The following is an 18,155-nucleotide window of genomic DNA, read 5'->3' as shown; positions in this document are numbered from 1 at the left end:
TTTCAATGACCATGACTTTGGTGAAGGGAAGTCCTGTTTTACAAACCTCTGCTTTGTGAATCTCTCTGGAAGGGTCAATGGTCATGTGGATATGGGTGAGAGTGCAGACAGCCTACCTGGATTTCAGAAATTACTTTAAATCCCTTCTTCCCAAGAAAAAAAAAGTAGCTATGGGAGATGAGGGAAAGGACAGAAAACAGTGTAGTTCTTACAGTGGAGTAAGGTTACTACTTCTGCAGTGACCTAGGCTTTTGAGCAAAAGGCCTGTGTTTTTGAAGTTTGATGATATTCATTTATTTAAGGTAGTATGGATAAGGGGATACTAGGAAGAGCTGCAGAAGGGCGTTCTAAAACTAGGCAATAAAATGAAAAACAGAACAGAATGTAGATCAGTGTAGAGTGGAAAGCAATCCTAGCTTCACAAATAAAATGATGGCTGTGAGCTGACCATTATCACTCATCAGGGGATTATGACAGACTGTTCCATGAAAATATCAGCTTAGTGTTCTGAATGAATCAAAAAAGCAAACAAAATGTTAGGTACAACCAAGAAAGCAAGAGTGAGTAGAACAGGAAATTATCGTTACGGGTCTTTACAAATCCATGAGTTGTCCACACCCTGAACGCTGCATGCAGCTCTGGTTTTCCCATTTCAGAATGCCTCTAATACAATAAGAAAGTTCAGAAAAGGTCAGCAATGACCGCCATTGGTATGCAATGGCTTTTGCATGAGGAATGACAGTAGGCTCTCTACCTCCCAACAAACTGATGATTCAAGATGCAAAGAAGATGCAAGGAACCCAAGAAACTACTTGGAGAGAGAACCATTTCAGAGCATTAAACAGATTGACTGCATCAGGTTTAAAAACTCTCCTGAAATGAAAGTTGCTGAAGGCTGAAAAACTACAGGGAGGCAGAAGCGGGATGATATACACTTGTCCTGTTTCTCTTCTTCCCTGGACATTACAGTACTGCTGGAGACAGGAACTGGACAAGATTGACTTTTGCTCTGAACCTGTATGGACATTCTGATGTTCTTATATGAATATTAAAAATATCTGATAATAGAAAAGGACTGATTAATAAGACAGACTTCAGCTGCAAGAATGCATGGAAAGTAAATTGCACGATTTTTTTTTTTTCCTGTTAAAATAGGCTTAAGGTTTGAATCTGTATCCAGACTCAGAGCAGTGAAGGAAGTCCTTTAGTGTGATTCTGGGAGAAGGGGATTATAAATGCTAAAGCAGGCCTGGTGGAAAAAGAGAAGAGAAGCAAAGACTATATTAGTGGTCTGGCTTTAAAATTAATCTTTTCTCCAGCTGGAGGTTTCTGCTGAAATATACTGTAGCACATTGTCAGATGTGAAACAAAGTGCTATGACTTCCACATATCTAAAATACCACAGGCTACTTCTGCTAAAGTGGATAACATTTTTTTTTTTACCTTTCTTCACCTGCTAAATCAATACTATTTTCAACATTAGAAAGTAACAGACCTGACAGAACAGCACTCTCACAGATAGCTAAAGGCTGGTAGTGTACTCTGTCTGGTCAAGACCATTAATTCACAATCCAAACAACAAGCAGAGAAAAAAATATATATATGCCAGAAAGCTCTGCAAGGTAATGTTGGTAAAGATTAACTCTGGAAAAACAGCGGCAGCAATGATAACGAGCCACTCTGCCAGAATCACTCTATATGCATTAAGTTTTGTGGAAAAACAGATTTAAGGTAAGCAGAGGGAGGAGGAGACAACGTGAGGGTGGACATGCCAGTATAATAGCTGGGGAAAGGAGCAAGGTGAATTAGAAAAGGAAAGAGAAGTTGGGAGGGAGACAACTCTGAGTATGAGGACCTTGAGGAGTGAAAGTGATCTGAGAGCTCCTAAGAAAGCAAGGAAGTTTCACTATGGTGAATGTACTGGCCATGACTTCATCTCCTGTGTTGTGAGAAATTGGAGGGGGAGTGGTAAACAAAGCAGAAGGGCCAAGGAAGAGGTGGCTGCTACTTATTCACCTAACATTCCTCATTTCAGAGTCTGAAACTGCATACTTTCCAAAACAGTACGTAGACTTTACATTGGATTAAGAGGGGGATTCACAGAATGTGAATGTGAATATTGACTGAGCTGCTTCAAAACCCCAAGAAAAAAAAAAAAAAAAAAAAAGGAAAAATACAGTGTGAGGGTGTGAGGGGTTTTGCTTTCACATTGACATTTTTCACATTGGTTTGGGAGGAAAAATAGTATTTGTGAATTTATTGCTATTTTCTATGCATCATCCATAAATACAGTGTTTAAGTTTGTTGATTTCTTCTTAATATTGTACATACATGGTATATAATATACTGCTTAGCTGCAGAAAAAAAGGTTGCTGCACTGAACCATCATAATTACACTTCAAATGACACTTGAAATCATAAATTTATCTGCCTGTGAATAGACTGGTGACTTTGTTATGTACACAGATGGAAAGATGACTGTTAACAGCAATGCAATGTAGACATCAATACTGTTGTGTGGATTTAAATGACTGATATGATTTAAAAAAAAATAAAAATAATTACATTCATAATTTTTGACAAATGCTATAATACCTGACATGATTCTCCATCAGGTACATAGTGGTCATAGGGGAGATTAGTACCTGAGGCACAACCAACAGTATTTAACTTTCTAGGTGGTTATTACTCTAATTAACTCCATGAAATGGTTTCCTGATCAACTACCCCTGCACCCAGTTTTGCATACACAAATCACAAAACCTAGAGGATCATTTCTCTAATAACCCCAAAGTCTCAAGAACACTTCAAAGTGAGAAACAAACTAGTTCTCCTAACTGCACTCATCCCTGCACCCTGTTACTAAACAAGATGGAAGGACCTACATAAGGCTTAGAGACTGAATAACCACAGTCTTAGGTGGTGACAGCAAGGACAGTTCCACAATTCACAGCCTGAGACAGATTTTCATGACACCAGGTCTAGCACCACAAGCTCCACCTTGTAGACCAGTGCTCTTTGGGTGAAAAAAAGGCAAATTCTGTCTTAAGTCTTGTCTCTGCACAGTTCCATGTGAGACACTATTATGCCTCATTCCTGGAATGTTGAGAGATACCACTGATCCTTCAGGGGAAGACTGATCTCACCTGGTATGAAGTTGGAGTCAAAAGTACAGGCTCGGCTCTCCGTGGTGTTACCCGTGCACTGGCTGCCCACAGGAAACAAAATAATGCACTGACGAACGCGGAGCTGAACACCAGATGAGTCACACTCTGACCACTCAGACCACTCCGACCAGCTGTCTATAGTGGGCAGAGAGATATACACACACAGACACTGCAATTAAATGTTTCTAGTACGCTGAGTGAGAGAGAAATTTCTCATTTTCCTGAATTATGACAGAAAGCCTCGTCTCCAGCTAGTACACACTATCAAAGGACAGACAGCTCATTCATTACAATAAAAATAAAAATAATAATAATAAAAAAAGCCAGTTTGGACAAGCTGGCAAAGGTCTCCAAAATGTAGAGTTCAATGGTAAATTTGTCACCCAAGTATCACAGTTTTGGCTTCTGCCACTGCCTTTGTACATGGAAGGAAGAAGCCTGAGGGATTCTCTGTGACTCCACAGTGGTGACAGAAAGAGATTGTCATGAAGCTAATCCAGCCTAAGTCTTCAGGGTGGACAACAACACTGTATTTTGTTTATGTACCTGACAAATAGCAATGACAGGTATAGCGATATGTATTCGAGATCTGAAGGAGGATGTTTACCTAAGAGCCATCTTCTGGACATTTTGTTATTATTATTTAATAATAGTTTTTCATCCAACATACTCTTGGCTGACAAGGTTCATCGTTGCATCCTGTGACAACATAGTAACCTCAGGGTATGGATCGTGCTGGGCTACATCATGGTGACTGGGTAAAGCTGCCGTTCTAGCAAGCCCTTTAGGCACAAGTCTTCTGTGGAGACGTTTTGAGCAGCAGGTCCTGTAAAAGGCACTATGTGCTTTGGGACCTTTCCACATATGCAATAGAGGGTACATCCCTTACACATTGAAGTCCCATGGTGCAGTGCAGGAACGAGTGCACAGGTAGTCAGTGGGTTCAGCACCATGTGGATCTGCTATACCTGGTGTACAAAATTGCAGAAGAGGAGAGGGGGCACACTAGTACAAGCGTGAGAGAGATGGACATCCCTGTAATTGTGGATCCTGATATCAAACCTGTATTTTGAGGAGTGCCACTGCTGGGAGCTCAGAGAATCACAGAGTTAAGGTATACATGACTGGTAGATGTGCCATTTCAAATGTGCTACTGTATGTGTCATCGTGGAGATGCTGAAGCCATAGCTTTTATATGCGTTGCTACAGACTCAGTTATTCTGCCTCATCCCTTTGATTTCTTTATCTTCAAAGTATTTAAGTTTCTCTTGCACATCAAACAGTCTCCTCTCCACTTGCTCCTGAATTCTCTGCAAGTCACGAGGGTAGACAGGAGAGGTGTTTAATCTGAAGCTGCTTTTCACCTCTAACATGGCAACGTTTACTCAGTTGTCATGTCTTTTTCCTGCAGAGTCTTGGCTGGCCTTTGAGGCCAGGTTAAGTCCAAGCTGTTATTAAAAGATCCCTGGGTGAAGAAGGTACCTCTGAATGATCAGGCCACCAGTCTGTAAAATCATAAATCTCTTCCATGCAGAACTACACCATCATTTCTAAATGCTCAATTGCTTTATCCATTATTTGCATGTGTGAGTTAGCACTTCAAAGACAGAATATATTTTCCCTTCTTACAGCAGCCGTAAATACTTTACATACAAAACACTGCTTTATTCATTACATTACAGACACCCTTGAAACTGATTACACTTACAGATAAGCAGCCTATAAACCTCTACGGATCAATAGCACAGTGCTTCCATTCATATTTATGTGATTGCATTTAGATAAATTAAAAGAAAAAAACAAACATGATGATACAACTTTTAAAATGAAGGATGACAAAACAGTGTATTTTGCAAGACAGTTGTTTTTTCTAAGTGCACAACTATATACTTTCAATTGGATTTGCAATTAACTTTCTACATCTTTAAAAAGTCCCTGTTATCATGATTCTTGAAATTTTAGTTTTCTGCTCATTTTCTTTTGCCAAAAAATGCTATTTCAAATGCCAATAAATTTTTGCTCTTTTCATAACTTACGAAACATTTGAAATAATTTCCATTTTTTTACATGCATTTTTGTGCTGGTTGGTGGTTCATAGATTCCAAGTATAACTATATTAAGCATGTCTCTCAAGCAGCAAATGTCACCACCAATGGTACTTCCGGACCTGCACTAGCAGCAATCACTAGCTATATGATCCTCACCACAACAAAATGGCTGTGCAGGGATGCAAAAAACTTGACATGGATAGCACTGAGGTCATTTTTGTACCATACCAATATGTAACAGGAACAGTAAAAAAGTTGTGAAATCTACAGTGCTCACATGAGGCAAGGTCTATTCTCACAGCTGGTTGTTTCCAAAATCTATGGCAAATTTTCCATGAGATTGAAATATTAATAAAACATCACAGAAGTGTGAGATAAAAGATTTGCACTCTGAAATTTTATTGCTTTATGATTTTCACTTTCTTGAACTAAAATGACACCAACCTCCTCTTCCACCCACCATCTACTCCAAAATTCAGGTAACCAGGTCAAAACAAGATAAAGAGATTATTTATAAATGCTTAAAAAATGTTATTTCTAGAAAAATGTCACTAGAAAATAAATGCAAGAGAAAGAGCTACAACACTAGTACAATGAACACGCTAATTCTGACCTTTTAAAGATGCTTTAAGGATCTCAAGGCAGTTATGTAACTTTTATATACAAATATATACCATTTGTCTTGAAAAATCAAATCATCAACTAATTTCTGTGTTGTTCTTTTTTTTTTTTTTTTTTTTTTTTTTTTTTTAATGCACAGAATGTAGCAACAGAATGTAGCATCTTCCTTAATTTTGACAAAGTATGTATTCTGTTCTGCTCCAGGTCATGCAGTGCCTCGAAAAGAAAATTATCTAAAAGTGTTGTTCCAGACAAGTAATAGGATCCATTAATGGAACTTGTGCCTTCACATGCACAACTTCATCATCAGGGCAGAAAATTTTTGCCATGAAGTCTAGGAGCTGTCATTGAAGCAAATGCTGTATATTTGGAGCTGCTTAAAGCTATTTCCTTTGACTGTTGCCTATAATCCATTAATCAGCAATAACTGAAAACAATCTCTCCCACTGCCTTTTCACTCATGATTTTATGTTTTGTGTGCAAATGTGTGTGCATTTTTACTCTCTATTTCTGACATAAATTTCATTAAGAATTCAGGTTCCTTTAACATGGTTCAAAAGACAGAGTCAAATTTACAGAAAAAGTCATGATCCATAACACCATAAAACTAGCAGGAGTGCTGAAACTCCTTTAGTAAATAGTTTGCAGTTATTTAAAAAGACAGTCTCTGCTCCTTAACATTCAAAGTTGAAGTATGTATTTTACAAAGAACATTAAGGCTTGCTCTTTATTTTATATGAAAACAGGGCTTAAACAAAGGTTGATGTAAGGCCTTAGCTATTTGAAGGACCTTGTGATATGCATGCTGTTGAATATGCAACCTCAGCAATTTGATTGCCATGAACATTTATTGTTAAAACAAAAGCATTTTTGTTTTGATTTGTCTTTGTGGGTTTCTTATTAGAAATCTCTCAACCTTTTGCTTGAACCACTTCAACTATTACACACCTTTAGTTTATCTAGAACCAGAACCTGTACCAGTAACTTAAATGGTAATTCTAGTATATTTTTCAAACAGAGACAGGAGGAGGTGGTCTCCTGTAGGTCATATTCTACTGTTATTTGATTTACTGTAGCATGTAAGAGCTGATTGTGCACTTAATAAAGGAGAGAAATGATGTGCTCCTAAATAATAGATCAAGGAGCATTACGTTGCCCATCTGAAAATGCCTTACTCCGTGGAACACAAAGAATAAAGTTGCATGGGCTGATTTGCTGTACCTGGACACTGCTGTGTGTTGCAGAGGGCTTCTTCAGTGTGCAGTCCAAGGCAGATATCTCCTCCGTATGCTGGCGCTGGATTTGTGCAGGAGCGGGTTCTCATGTAATGCCCTCCGCCACAAGTTGCTGAGCACTTTGACCAAGATGACCAACAAGACCAGCCTCCATCCACTGAAAAGACACAAAATATCTTATAGTTCCAAGTTGATGTGTGACGTGACATAATCCAGCCCATATTTTCTCATGTTTTGTGGATCTAATTTAGTATATTATATTTAGTACCATTAGTATATGTCAAACTCTTCCATTTATGGGCTGAGTTTTCACAGGATTCCTCTGAAAAGCAGGTGGGATTTCCCAGGAGACTTCTCAGATGGCTTTCAAAATGTGGTCACTGGACATGCTTTTAAAGAAAGTTCACCTGATTGCCTGTCCCAAACTGCATCCTTTGTAACCTCAGTCCTTAAAGCTACTACTCCAGGACATATTTATAGCATTTATGGCCATGTTGCAGCCCATTTGCCAGATACAGACACATGACAAAGTCAGACATACTTTTCCTTGGTACAGCATTTCCTCTGCAAATAATCTTAGTATTTTCTTAATTTCTCTTTCAATTTTTCCACATAAATAAATAAATATCAAAATATTAATATCCTACAAAAAAAAAAAATAAAAAAGGTGTTATTTTGAAACCTTTATTTGAAGTGTTTTCACTTGCCTTATTACTTAAGTAAAGAAGCGATTTGCCATTCTGCACCTGATTGAAAAAAATACAGTGTGTGTAATTTAACTGACAGTCATAGAAGAGAACCTGTATGTAATAATGGCAACTTATCAGTGAAGTACTACAGGGTCCTGAACTGAGCATAGCATTTGTCTTTTTTAGCTCCCATCCCTTAGAGGAGAAGTGAACATTTTACCACACAAGAGAGAAACTTACTATATATTTCTTTTAAAAATATAAAGTACACATTTTCTATACACAATTTTTGTGGTGCACTCATTTGAGACATTCCTTGTAAGACTTGACTTTATGTTTGAAAGATTGCACTTTTGTCTCCGAAACATTCATACAGCATTTCACAATGACTCATTTAGATCCTTTCCATTTGATTAATCAAATTGCCTTTCAAGGGGTAAAACCATTTCCACAGGTTTATTGAAAAACTATTTCCTCATTGTCTCTTGCAAAAGAAAAAGAGGTTCCAAATCTAAACAAACAAACAAACAGCCCTTAAATTAAAATATTTATGTAGTATTTGCATTTAAATTCTCTCTTAGATGGACATATTGTAAAACATTAAAAAATGGCTCATTTTGTTATTTTGTTATTGTAGCATTGTATATCGCAAATACACCTTGTGAGTCAGGTAGAATGATTTCCATGCAAATACTGCAATAGTGAGAAAACAAGCTATTTGAATGTGATTATTTTCATATTAAAATGTGTATGTGCATTTATGAAAGTAATTTCAGATACAGCATACCCTCAAGTTCTCATGTGCTAATCAAACAGGTAATTCACTAGTGCATACCTAAGGCTGTTAGTTAACTAATCCCGTAAACAGAATTGTTGAATACATATCATTTTATTCTCTGTATTTTTATAATATTATCCTATCAATCAAGAAAGAAGAGAGCTGACACTTCCTTGCTAAGAGCAGCTGTAAAAACTTTTGCAAGTGATGTATCTAGACTCTGAATAGCCTGATTGGATAGACAGAACTTGGGGAATCTGGTGCTATATTCTGCGTATGCCATTTTAAATAAATTATTTAGATTGTTAAGGAATTCAACGGCTGTTACATTTTTTTCCCCAGGATATATTTATCAGCCAAATCATCTAGCTATACAGATGTATGAGTTTTACACCATCTACCATAAATAAATACTGCATCTTACTAGAATGCCTGACTTGTTCTCTCATTCATATAGCCACTGGAAAACAAATATGTCTTTTGCCTGAGATAACTCTGTTAATGCAGTATTATGCAAGCTCATATCTAACAAAGCCACTGGTTATTTATCTTCAGCGCTGGTAAAATATACTGTGTAATTTTATAACAATTTCAAGAAAAGACATGATATCTTTTATTCAGAACTTGCCCTTATTTTTTTAAATGTTATCAAATAAAAGCAGAAGCTGTTACCCAGCTATTCATTTCATGAGATATCGAGCCTTTACCTTCCCAGATACTTTTTTTTTTTTTAATTTAAAATAAATCCTTTACTAGCTCAAACGTATAATCAGATGGATTTCCGCCGCTGTACATAGATCTTCACGAAATCGAGTGACAGCCCAAGATTGCACAGACTGATGATAAATTGTCTGCAAACATTCCCTGTGCCTTGTTTAGCATAACAGAGGCACGGTCCCAAACATTTTCTACATATTTTGTAATGGATTATAGTGAAAATTACCAATGTGCATGCATTTGAAACTGCCATCTGCTGTCTATCCATAGGTGACCAATAACAAAGAGTGACGTGATATCCGAGAACGTAACCATGCTCCACAACCATGGTGGTCATGACTATACCATAAACCTTCAGATGCAAAGGGAAAAGTGGACATAAGAAAAGACAAACAATATAATAAAGAATGTTAAACCTGATCATACGTGAGCTGGATGGTGCAATTATAATTGTTTTTCTTAGCAACTCTTTACACATTCTGCCATCCTAAATTTCTAGGCCTTTCATGGACTATCATACATATCATGTAACTACTTCTTTTGTTTGCCCCCAGAAATTTTCCTTCTCAGCAACAGAGGATGATAAAACATCATCATGGTTTAATAATATCAAAGAAGTGGATGTTTAGTGCTTCAGTTTTTACAAGACATAAATAGAGCTCTGTGGTTTCTTTCAATTTTCTTTAAAGTTGCTTGGCAACACAGGACCATCTGTTTTGTGTGTGTGTGTGTGTATATGTGTTGTTGTTGTTTTTGTTAGTTTGTTTTTTCCTTTTGTCATGGAGTCCTTATTATTATTTCTGCTTCTTATAGAAAGAAAAATATGAAGTTGCAATGAAAGTACCAGTCACTACAGTTTCTTTACATAACACTTTTGTAGACCTGTTGGACAAAATAAAGTAGTTAAAGAAGTTCCACAACGAAAGATACAAAGAGTCTTTACATTTCCTGACAACTACTGAGGATGGTCCCTTTTGGAAGGAGGCCTATTCAGCTAGTGGGGTGATCTCAAACAACGTTTTTCTCTTTTGTAGTAAGCAAAAAAAATTTTGCCTACTGACTATGTCACAGTTAATACATATTTCCTTACGATAATGAAAAAAAAGCCATGGAGTAAATGATGTTCTAAGGAGAAACAGTACATAGAAATGTGATCTCCTGGGGACATGATGAAAAATGCACACTGATGGACATTTTCCAAGAGACTAGTAAACTGGATATCCTGCTCTGCACATGGATGTTATAAGAAAGAGGAAAGAAGTATGGGCCCACTGGCCTTACCTGCTTTCATGAGGACAGAGACAGGATTGCAGGCTTTTTCATATACTGTCTGGTCTCATTTTAAATTTAAATATCCAATAAAATTATTCTTAATTTTTGTTGTTGTTGTCTTTTTTTTTTTTTTTTTTTGGTCTATAACATTAGGTTTGTAACTTTTCATGTTCATCTTTTTGAAAGTGTAGCAAAAGAGAATAAATAACGCTGAGAAATTTCAGTCTTTTCTATTGATGGAATGATAGAATATGGATGGCATGATGGAATATAAATTGAGGGGCACTAGTCTCTTACATCCACCGAGATGCAGCTGGTGTGTTTCACAGTAGCTGAGTTAAATCTGGGGGCACTGTCTGTTGAGCAGTTTACAGACCTAAGAGCATACTGCTCCCATCCAGGCACACAGGGATCATCCCATTCCACATCACATAGTCTAATGCTTTTTCCTAGTTCTAAAGGGTATGGCTGCATATGTTTTACTGTGGGAAAGAAGTTTTTACATCAAAGCTTGAAAAGGCAAAGTCTTGTTTCTGTGATGTTACGTTCACCTTTTATTCATAAAAGCAGTGCTAGATGAAACAAACAGTCAATTTAGTGTAGTGCAGAAACACAGAGAGGAAACTAACGCTTCTAGGAAGAGCACAACAACAAAACCTAAGGATCAAATTGGATTTAAGTCTGTAGCTGAGACCCTTAAATTAGAAGAGCAATAGATACTTCCAAAAGGCAGCTCAGCTCTCTCTTCACTGGCAACAGAGGAAGCCTAGAGAGAACAATGTCTATGGAGAGATGGACTTCAGCAGCCTCAGAGACAAGAGTTATTGACTGCAGGATAATTTTGACCATTCCTTTAAATATGCTCCTGTTGCTTTGTGGCCAACTATGACTGCAAGGAAAAAAATAAGAATAAGAAAGAAAAAAATAATAAAAGCAATAATGAAGAAAAAAGCAGCAAGCAATAATTTGCTTTAGGGGATGCATAAACTCCAGAAATGGTATTTCAGGGAGTTTTGTATATCTGAAACTACTGTTAGCACGTTTACTGATGAAGGCCTGCAGTTAATTCATTCAGATTTTCTCAAGCAAAACATCAAATAAACCAAACTAAACCTACTATGACAAAAAACTGAAACTGGAAACTGGTGAAATCTCAAAACATTGGCATGAGGTAGCAGAATTTCAAATCACAAACAGCAACCGTCCGTTTCCACCTCTGATCCACCAGTATGCTCTAAGTAAAAGATGGGATAGAAACTTCCTCAATGAGTTAAAATGGTATTCAGATAGCTATGCTTAAAGCATTAAAGGCACTCTGGTGAAGCATCTCTTTGTGTAAAAGAATAACAGAGAAAGCAACAGGAAACAAAGTAAAATGAAAATGAAGAAAAAAATGTCTTTCCCTACAGTAATAACTGGAGATCTGTAATGTTGTGAATTCCTTATGTTTGTTTATTTCCAGATGCATATCTTTTAGTTAGTAAATTGTGAATTTTTGTAAAAAATGTGAATTTTTGTAAATCTGCAGAATTTAGCATTCAAACAATGTTTTTCTTAATCTATTTCTTTTTTGTTATGTAAATATCTCACAAGCTCCCAAGAACAAAAAAATCTTGATATGCTTGACTATAGTTTCCTTTATTTTTATATTGACCACATATCAGTAACTGAAAGAAAACAGAGATGTATTCACAGATTCTTTCTATAGTTATTGGGTCTCTTCAATGCTTGCCAGCTTGACTCTATTCACCACATCTCTGAGACATAAAAAAGGAGATGAGGCACAGGGCCAAAACATAATTTGTTAGCTCAAGACAGCAGTGCAAATTCTCTTGCTCCTTAAAACAGTTTGGCTGCATGGAAATTGAGTACTATGAATAGGTCCTATCCTACACTAAAATCCTAGATTATTTCTGCAGATTATTTGAGAGACTGCTTGAGAGTTGAAGCCAAAATTGTGTGAAGGATCATTCTAAAACTTGTACAATGTAGACAAATCATATTTCTGGGTCTGGGTACAATTAATTTCTGGTACCGGTCAATTTGTTATTATATATTCAGCTGTTGAGTACTATGAACAAAAATTAATATGTCCACTATATCCTATCAATCCACACTTCAGTGGACTATTTACTTTGCTACAAGCTGTTGGAAAAACTTTGCAGTAGTTTCTCTCTCCCCTCAAGAATGATTTAGGAGTAGCTGCTGAAGACAGGTTCAAATTGGCTTCAGTAATTTTTCTTAAAGTTATGGGAACCTGCAGTACATTTAATAATAAATTACTGGCTATTCATAAGTATATTTAAAATTATGCTGAAAGATATTCAATGAGACTAAAGAGCCTTGTACATTTGATGGTTACTCCATGGACTTTTTCATTGTGTCAGTACTTCAGGGCACAGTATCTTCCAGGACGCCATGAAGCCCAATTTAAATGACTTAGATGCATGAAGTCTATTAACTTTCAGCAAGACTTAGGCACTGTTCAGTATTTTTCTCAATCACTTTTTTTTTTTCACTAGTTTATATATCACAGAATCACAGTATCACAGAATTTCTAGGTTGGAAGAGACCTCAAGATCATTGAGTCCAACCTCTGACCTAACACTAACAGTCCCCACTAAACCATATCCCTAAGCTCTACATCTAAACGTCTTTTAAAGACTTCCAGGGATGGTGACTCAACCACTTCCCTGGACAGCCTGTTCCAATGCCTAACAACCCTTTCGGTAAAGAAGTTCTTCCTAACATCCAACCTAAACCTCCCCTGGCGCAACTTAAGCCCATTCCCCCTCGTCCTGTCACCAGGCACGTGGGAGAACAGGCCAACCCCCACCTCGCTACAGCCTCCCTTGAGGTACCTGTAGAGAGCGATAAGGTCGCCCCTGAGCCTCCTCTTCTCCAGGCTGAACAAGCCCAGCTCCCTCAGCCGCTCCTCGTAGGACTTGTTCTCCAGGCCCCTCACCGGATTCGTCACCCTTCTCTGGACCTGCTCAAGCACTTCCATGTCCTTCTTGTAGCGAGGGGCCCAAAACTGAACACAGTACTCTAGTATATAGTATATAGTAAGGGTTTGATCCTGTCTGCAACATGCAAAATGGGTAGCAAAGCAGAACCTAAGCCAGAGTTAACAGGAATGCTTCTTTATGGCTACCATCCCGCTCCTTAGTGTATATATCTGAATATTTCTGAAAGGTTAATGACTGAACTATAAGTAAATAGATCTGTGCCAGCAGGGAACATGTGAAGCAGTCCTTACCCTGAGGAAGCTCAGGTAAACCTTAAAAAACATCAAATTCTTCATTACATTTGTTATTTCTAGTACTACAGACAGCACATTAGTGTTGAGGTCAGAACACAATTCCCTCATATTCCTTTTCCTTTCCGTCTGCACTTCCATTTTCTTACACAGGCAAGAATGAACACTGCAGAGTGTGTCCCCCCCCCCCCCTTTTTTTTTTTCTCCTCTGCGCCCACAGTGGCAAGAAGGGCCTGACGTATCTATTTCTGCTCAGTTCCTGCACCTCTGTTTATAGCCTACTATAAATGAGGAAGTAATACCATCTACACCTACACCAACCTTTCTCATTAACATCTGCGAGGGCTGTATGATCAAAGCCTAAAGGGACATTTCAGAAACTCACTTAGATAGCGTGGGTAAAAATGACTATATATACCTGTCCTGAATACAAGCACCCAGGAAATAAAAACTACTTGCATAGTGCAAAGGTTAATGAGAAGACTGAAAACTGATCTAACCATGGTTTCTTTTGCTGGCTGCTCTCCCCTGGGCCCTTGCTATGGGATCTGCCAAGTCTGCTGCTGCTAATTGAACAGTGAAAGCTACTTTCCTCCTCCTTGGATACTGCAAGAGAATTTCACCAGAAAGTGCTGGCTTGTTGTGCCCAAGTGCCTCCTTCAGAACTTTGCTGGCTTCAGTGGGCTTTTGCCCAGAATGAAGCAGGGAACTGCAACAGAAATTCCTTTTGGATCTGCCCCACCAGCAGGAGAGACAGAGGCTGCCCCTGACCTAGAGTTGCCAAGCAATATTGCTGTTCCCTTTAGGCATAAAAATACATAGAAGTTCATGGTCACTGAGCAGCCATAATGGTCATAGAACTGAAGTTTTGTGGAATATTTGCCAAAGCACATTATTTAGGTTTAATTCAAGAAGGAAATATGTTTTTCAAGAAACTACATACTGCTGAAAGGGAAGTCCTGTCTTCTGGACAGATCTACTGCTCAGTTTCTCATGCAGAGAATGGACAACAGCTGCCTGAATCTCACCAAGCGTAAGGAATGTTATGCGATTGGACAAAATGTTCATACTAAAAAAATCGTATGTGTGTTTACAGAATGCAGTTTTAACTTGTAATCATATACATAAACACACAAATATATATATGTATTTATGTGCATGTATGTGTATGTATATTACTATAGTATTCCTTCAGGTTCACATTTGAATGTCAATAGCTCCAAGTACTCTATAATAAAATATTCAGCATGGTTATACATAATTAATATAATTAGAGATGTAGGAAAGCGTATTTCTACATTTACTTATTGATACTGGGAAGAACTGAGACTCTCAAAAATTATCCTTCTTTTATTACTTAATGTACCTTGAATTCTTTTCTCCTATTCCAATTTCACTTTCTTTTCTTCATCTGTTCTCAACTACATTCTTCCACTTTCTTTTTCCACAAAGCCTTCTGCAAAGCTCAAAAGCCATTGAATTTGGATGTCTGTTTTATGAAGGGTGAGAGGTGACTAGAACTAAGATGTTTTTTCTTCCTAAATCTCTAAGATACAAAAATGATTTATAACCCAGAGTAGTTTCCTGAAAACATATATTCTACTTGCAATCCTTCTTATAGAATCATAAAACAACTGAGCTCAAGCTTCCAAGAATAATCTAAGGCCTGCTTGATATACCATCAATTTTGGTGATCAGTCATGAATTTTATTTGCTAGAAGCTCTACACTCAAAAGGTAGCAGGTTTAATTCTATCAATCACTGTAATGAAAGTTATATTTTTACTTTAAATAAAGACGAGGGCAGGCTTCTCATAAGGTATTTTTTCTCTTATGAGATTATTTATTAAAGCTGTATTTTTACTCAAAAGTGAAAGATGACATAGCTTTTAATACTGTTGATGATAAACTTATTGACATCACTTGGAAATCTTACCCAAATCCACTTCAGTGTAACTGGCTGTCACAATTTTACTGGGTATGAACACATTACTGAGAAAGAAAGAAAATCTCTCTTTTCTCTCTTCAAGAGAAAAGAAATTCTCTCTTCAAAGAAAGAAATTCTCTCTTCAAGAGATCAGAAACATGATCTCTTGAAAAGGTAACAAAAAAAAGGGATTTCCATATGGTATTTATCCCTTAAACATTCATGTCTGAGATGAGTACTCACCTTAAAGATATTTCTGCAACTTAAACTACAATGGGCTTCTCTGCTATAGGCAGTTATCATAAATATGTATCTTGCAATAGAACATAATCACTGAAATATCTGTGTAGACTTTTGGCAAGCTCAACTGGGCTGAGCTAATTTGTTTCCTTGGAAATGAAAACAGCTGGTAGAACAATTATTTGAGCTGTAATTTACTTTAAAAAAAAATAAAAAATAAAACCCAACACAACCACATAAAACAAACAAATAAAAACATGCCATGAAGATGAGTTATATTATGTTCACATACTTCACTTGTTTCAGTTGATTCTTACCTGGACAAGGCAAAATATTGCATTCTTGGTACTCTAGAGATGGACCAAGGCAAGGAAGACCACCATACTTGGGCTCAGGATTGCTGCAGACTCGTTTGCGATTCCGTATACCTCTACTGCAGTCACGACTGCACTGAGACCATGGAGACCATGGTGACCAGGCACCATTGATGGTGTGAGCAGAGTACCGTCCAGCACGCAAGAAATCCCCTGATAATCCTAATAAAATAAAGGTTGAAAAAAAAAATACAGAATTAAATCAACATCACATCCTCAAACAAACTTTTCCTCCTCAGATTTACTCCTAGGCTTCTAATAGTAAATATGAGCAGGAGGGAAAGACCCTAACAAGCCAAACCTTAGATTTATCTCAGGAATTTCTTCCATAATAGAAATCTCATAATCACTTGCACAGTGAAGATCAGTGAAGATCTGGATCCGTCTCTTGGGAATTATTGTCACTGTTTTAGAGCAAGAAGCTGGCACAGAAGACAAGACTGAGCTGCCTGTGACCATTCACCAAGCCACTCTGGTCCTATAGGCAGGATCTGCCCACTTTCTCTATCCAGCCATTTTCCACTACCACTCACTGTACCCAGAGGTTCATGGGTCTCCTGGAAAGCAATGCATTATATTTGTCATAACCATAGTCTTTTTTTTTTTTTTTTTTGACAGTGTACTGCTGCAGTTCAACAAAGTCTACTGACACTGCCCTTTAATGAAGAGCAATTTTTTTGCCACTTTAAAAAACAGTTTTATTCCACTGAGTCAAGTGTTTTAAAACACATACAGAAATCAGCCTTTTGGAGACACATGATAGAAAACTTTCTAGTGAAAACAGCAATCTGTGAAGTGGAAAAACAACTTTTTTTTTAATAGAGTTTAGTTCTGAGAAAAAACATTAGATTAAACAGTGATGGAAACTGAAGTCTGTTATTTATCAAAAAAGGAAAAATACAGAATCTTTTTCACGTCATATGAACGATATGCTTAGATGTAACCCAGGTGAAGTCCTTCTATATATCTGCAGTTAATTGCTCTATCTTTGTCACTTACAGGGTTGGTCCTGATTGGAAAGAGACTCTATCAGCTGTACTCAGAACACTGGACTCACTCTTGAGCTGTAGCATTATCTCTAAGCACCAACACCAAAAGCATCTCTGGCATCACTACTGGGATTTCCTACTGTTGCTAAAGCTGTTCACTTTCCCCAGTACTAGCAACACTGGAAATTCAATGCTCAGTGGACCACTAACTTCTGCTTTTATTATAAGCACTTTAATTAGTTGTGTTGAGAGAAAGTCCCATGAATGGTGCTTAAAACAGCAGAGGACATGGCTGCCTGCTTATGCTAGAGCTTCTGTATTGTTAAGTACAGATGAACAGTATCACCAACAGTGGAGAAAACCAGAAAATTGTTTGTAACTTAAACTGCAGAAAAAAAACAACACCACACATTTGTTTTGAAGAAAATCTTTTATGCCCTACCCCCAAGCACAGGCACCATGGGAGAGTCAAGTGGAGCTACAGAAACAGGAGACAGACTGAGGCATGAACTGGAAACAGCTACAGGTAATACAGTCAAGAGACTGCCTGGCAGGAGTCCTGGACTGAACACCTACTGAACACCTGCTGAATGGTAATCAGCATGGGAGAAGCCCCACTTCTGTGGTGTTCAGAATAAAAGCAATTATATCCCATTTCTGCCAGTGCTTATGGCATTATTAAGTTCTACCTTTGTAAATTCTGCTTAAAAAGAAGTACGTCCATAATCATCCCAAAAGACGATGCATATTTTTATTCAACACTTGATAAGAACTGGCAGTGTTGGAATGATGATGCAGTGACACAGAAATACATGTAATAAGAAACTGTTGTGATTAGTA

General features: G+C 37.5%; 1 protein-coding gene across 10 annotated transcripts in view; it reads right to left on the bottom strand.

The window, feature by feature from the left end:
• The window catches only part of SEMA5A (semaphorin 5A), a 342,620-nt gene that overhangs the window by 9,237 nt on the left and 315,228 nt on the right, over positions 1 to 18,155 (bottom strand). For all 10 annotated transcript variants that reach the window (XM_084508663.1, XM_084508658.1, XM_084508661.1 and 7 more), the window contains 3 exons: positions 16,270 to 16,488; positions 7,058 to 7,228; positions 3,147 to 3,302 (listed from right to left, as the gene is read on the bottom strand). In XM_084508663.1, coding sequence (XP_084364789.1) covers positions 3,147 to 3,302; positions 7,058 to 7,228; positions 16,270 to 16,488 — 546 coding nt within the window. The remainder of the gene's footprint in view (positions 1 to 3,146; positions 3,303 to 7,057; positions 7,229 to 16,269; positions 16,489 to 18,155) is intronic.

The sequence above is a fragment of the Aythya ferina genome (genome assembly GCF_964211825.1).
Source record: "Aythya ferina genome assembly, chromosome: 2".
NCBI lineage: Eukaryota > Metazoa > Chordata > Aves > Anseriformes > Anatidae > Aythya > Aythya ferina.
Note: the sequence above shows the minus strand (reverse complement) of the source record. Positions and strands in the feature narration are given on the sequence as shown.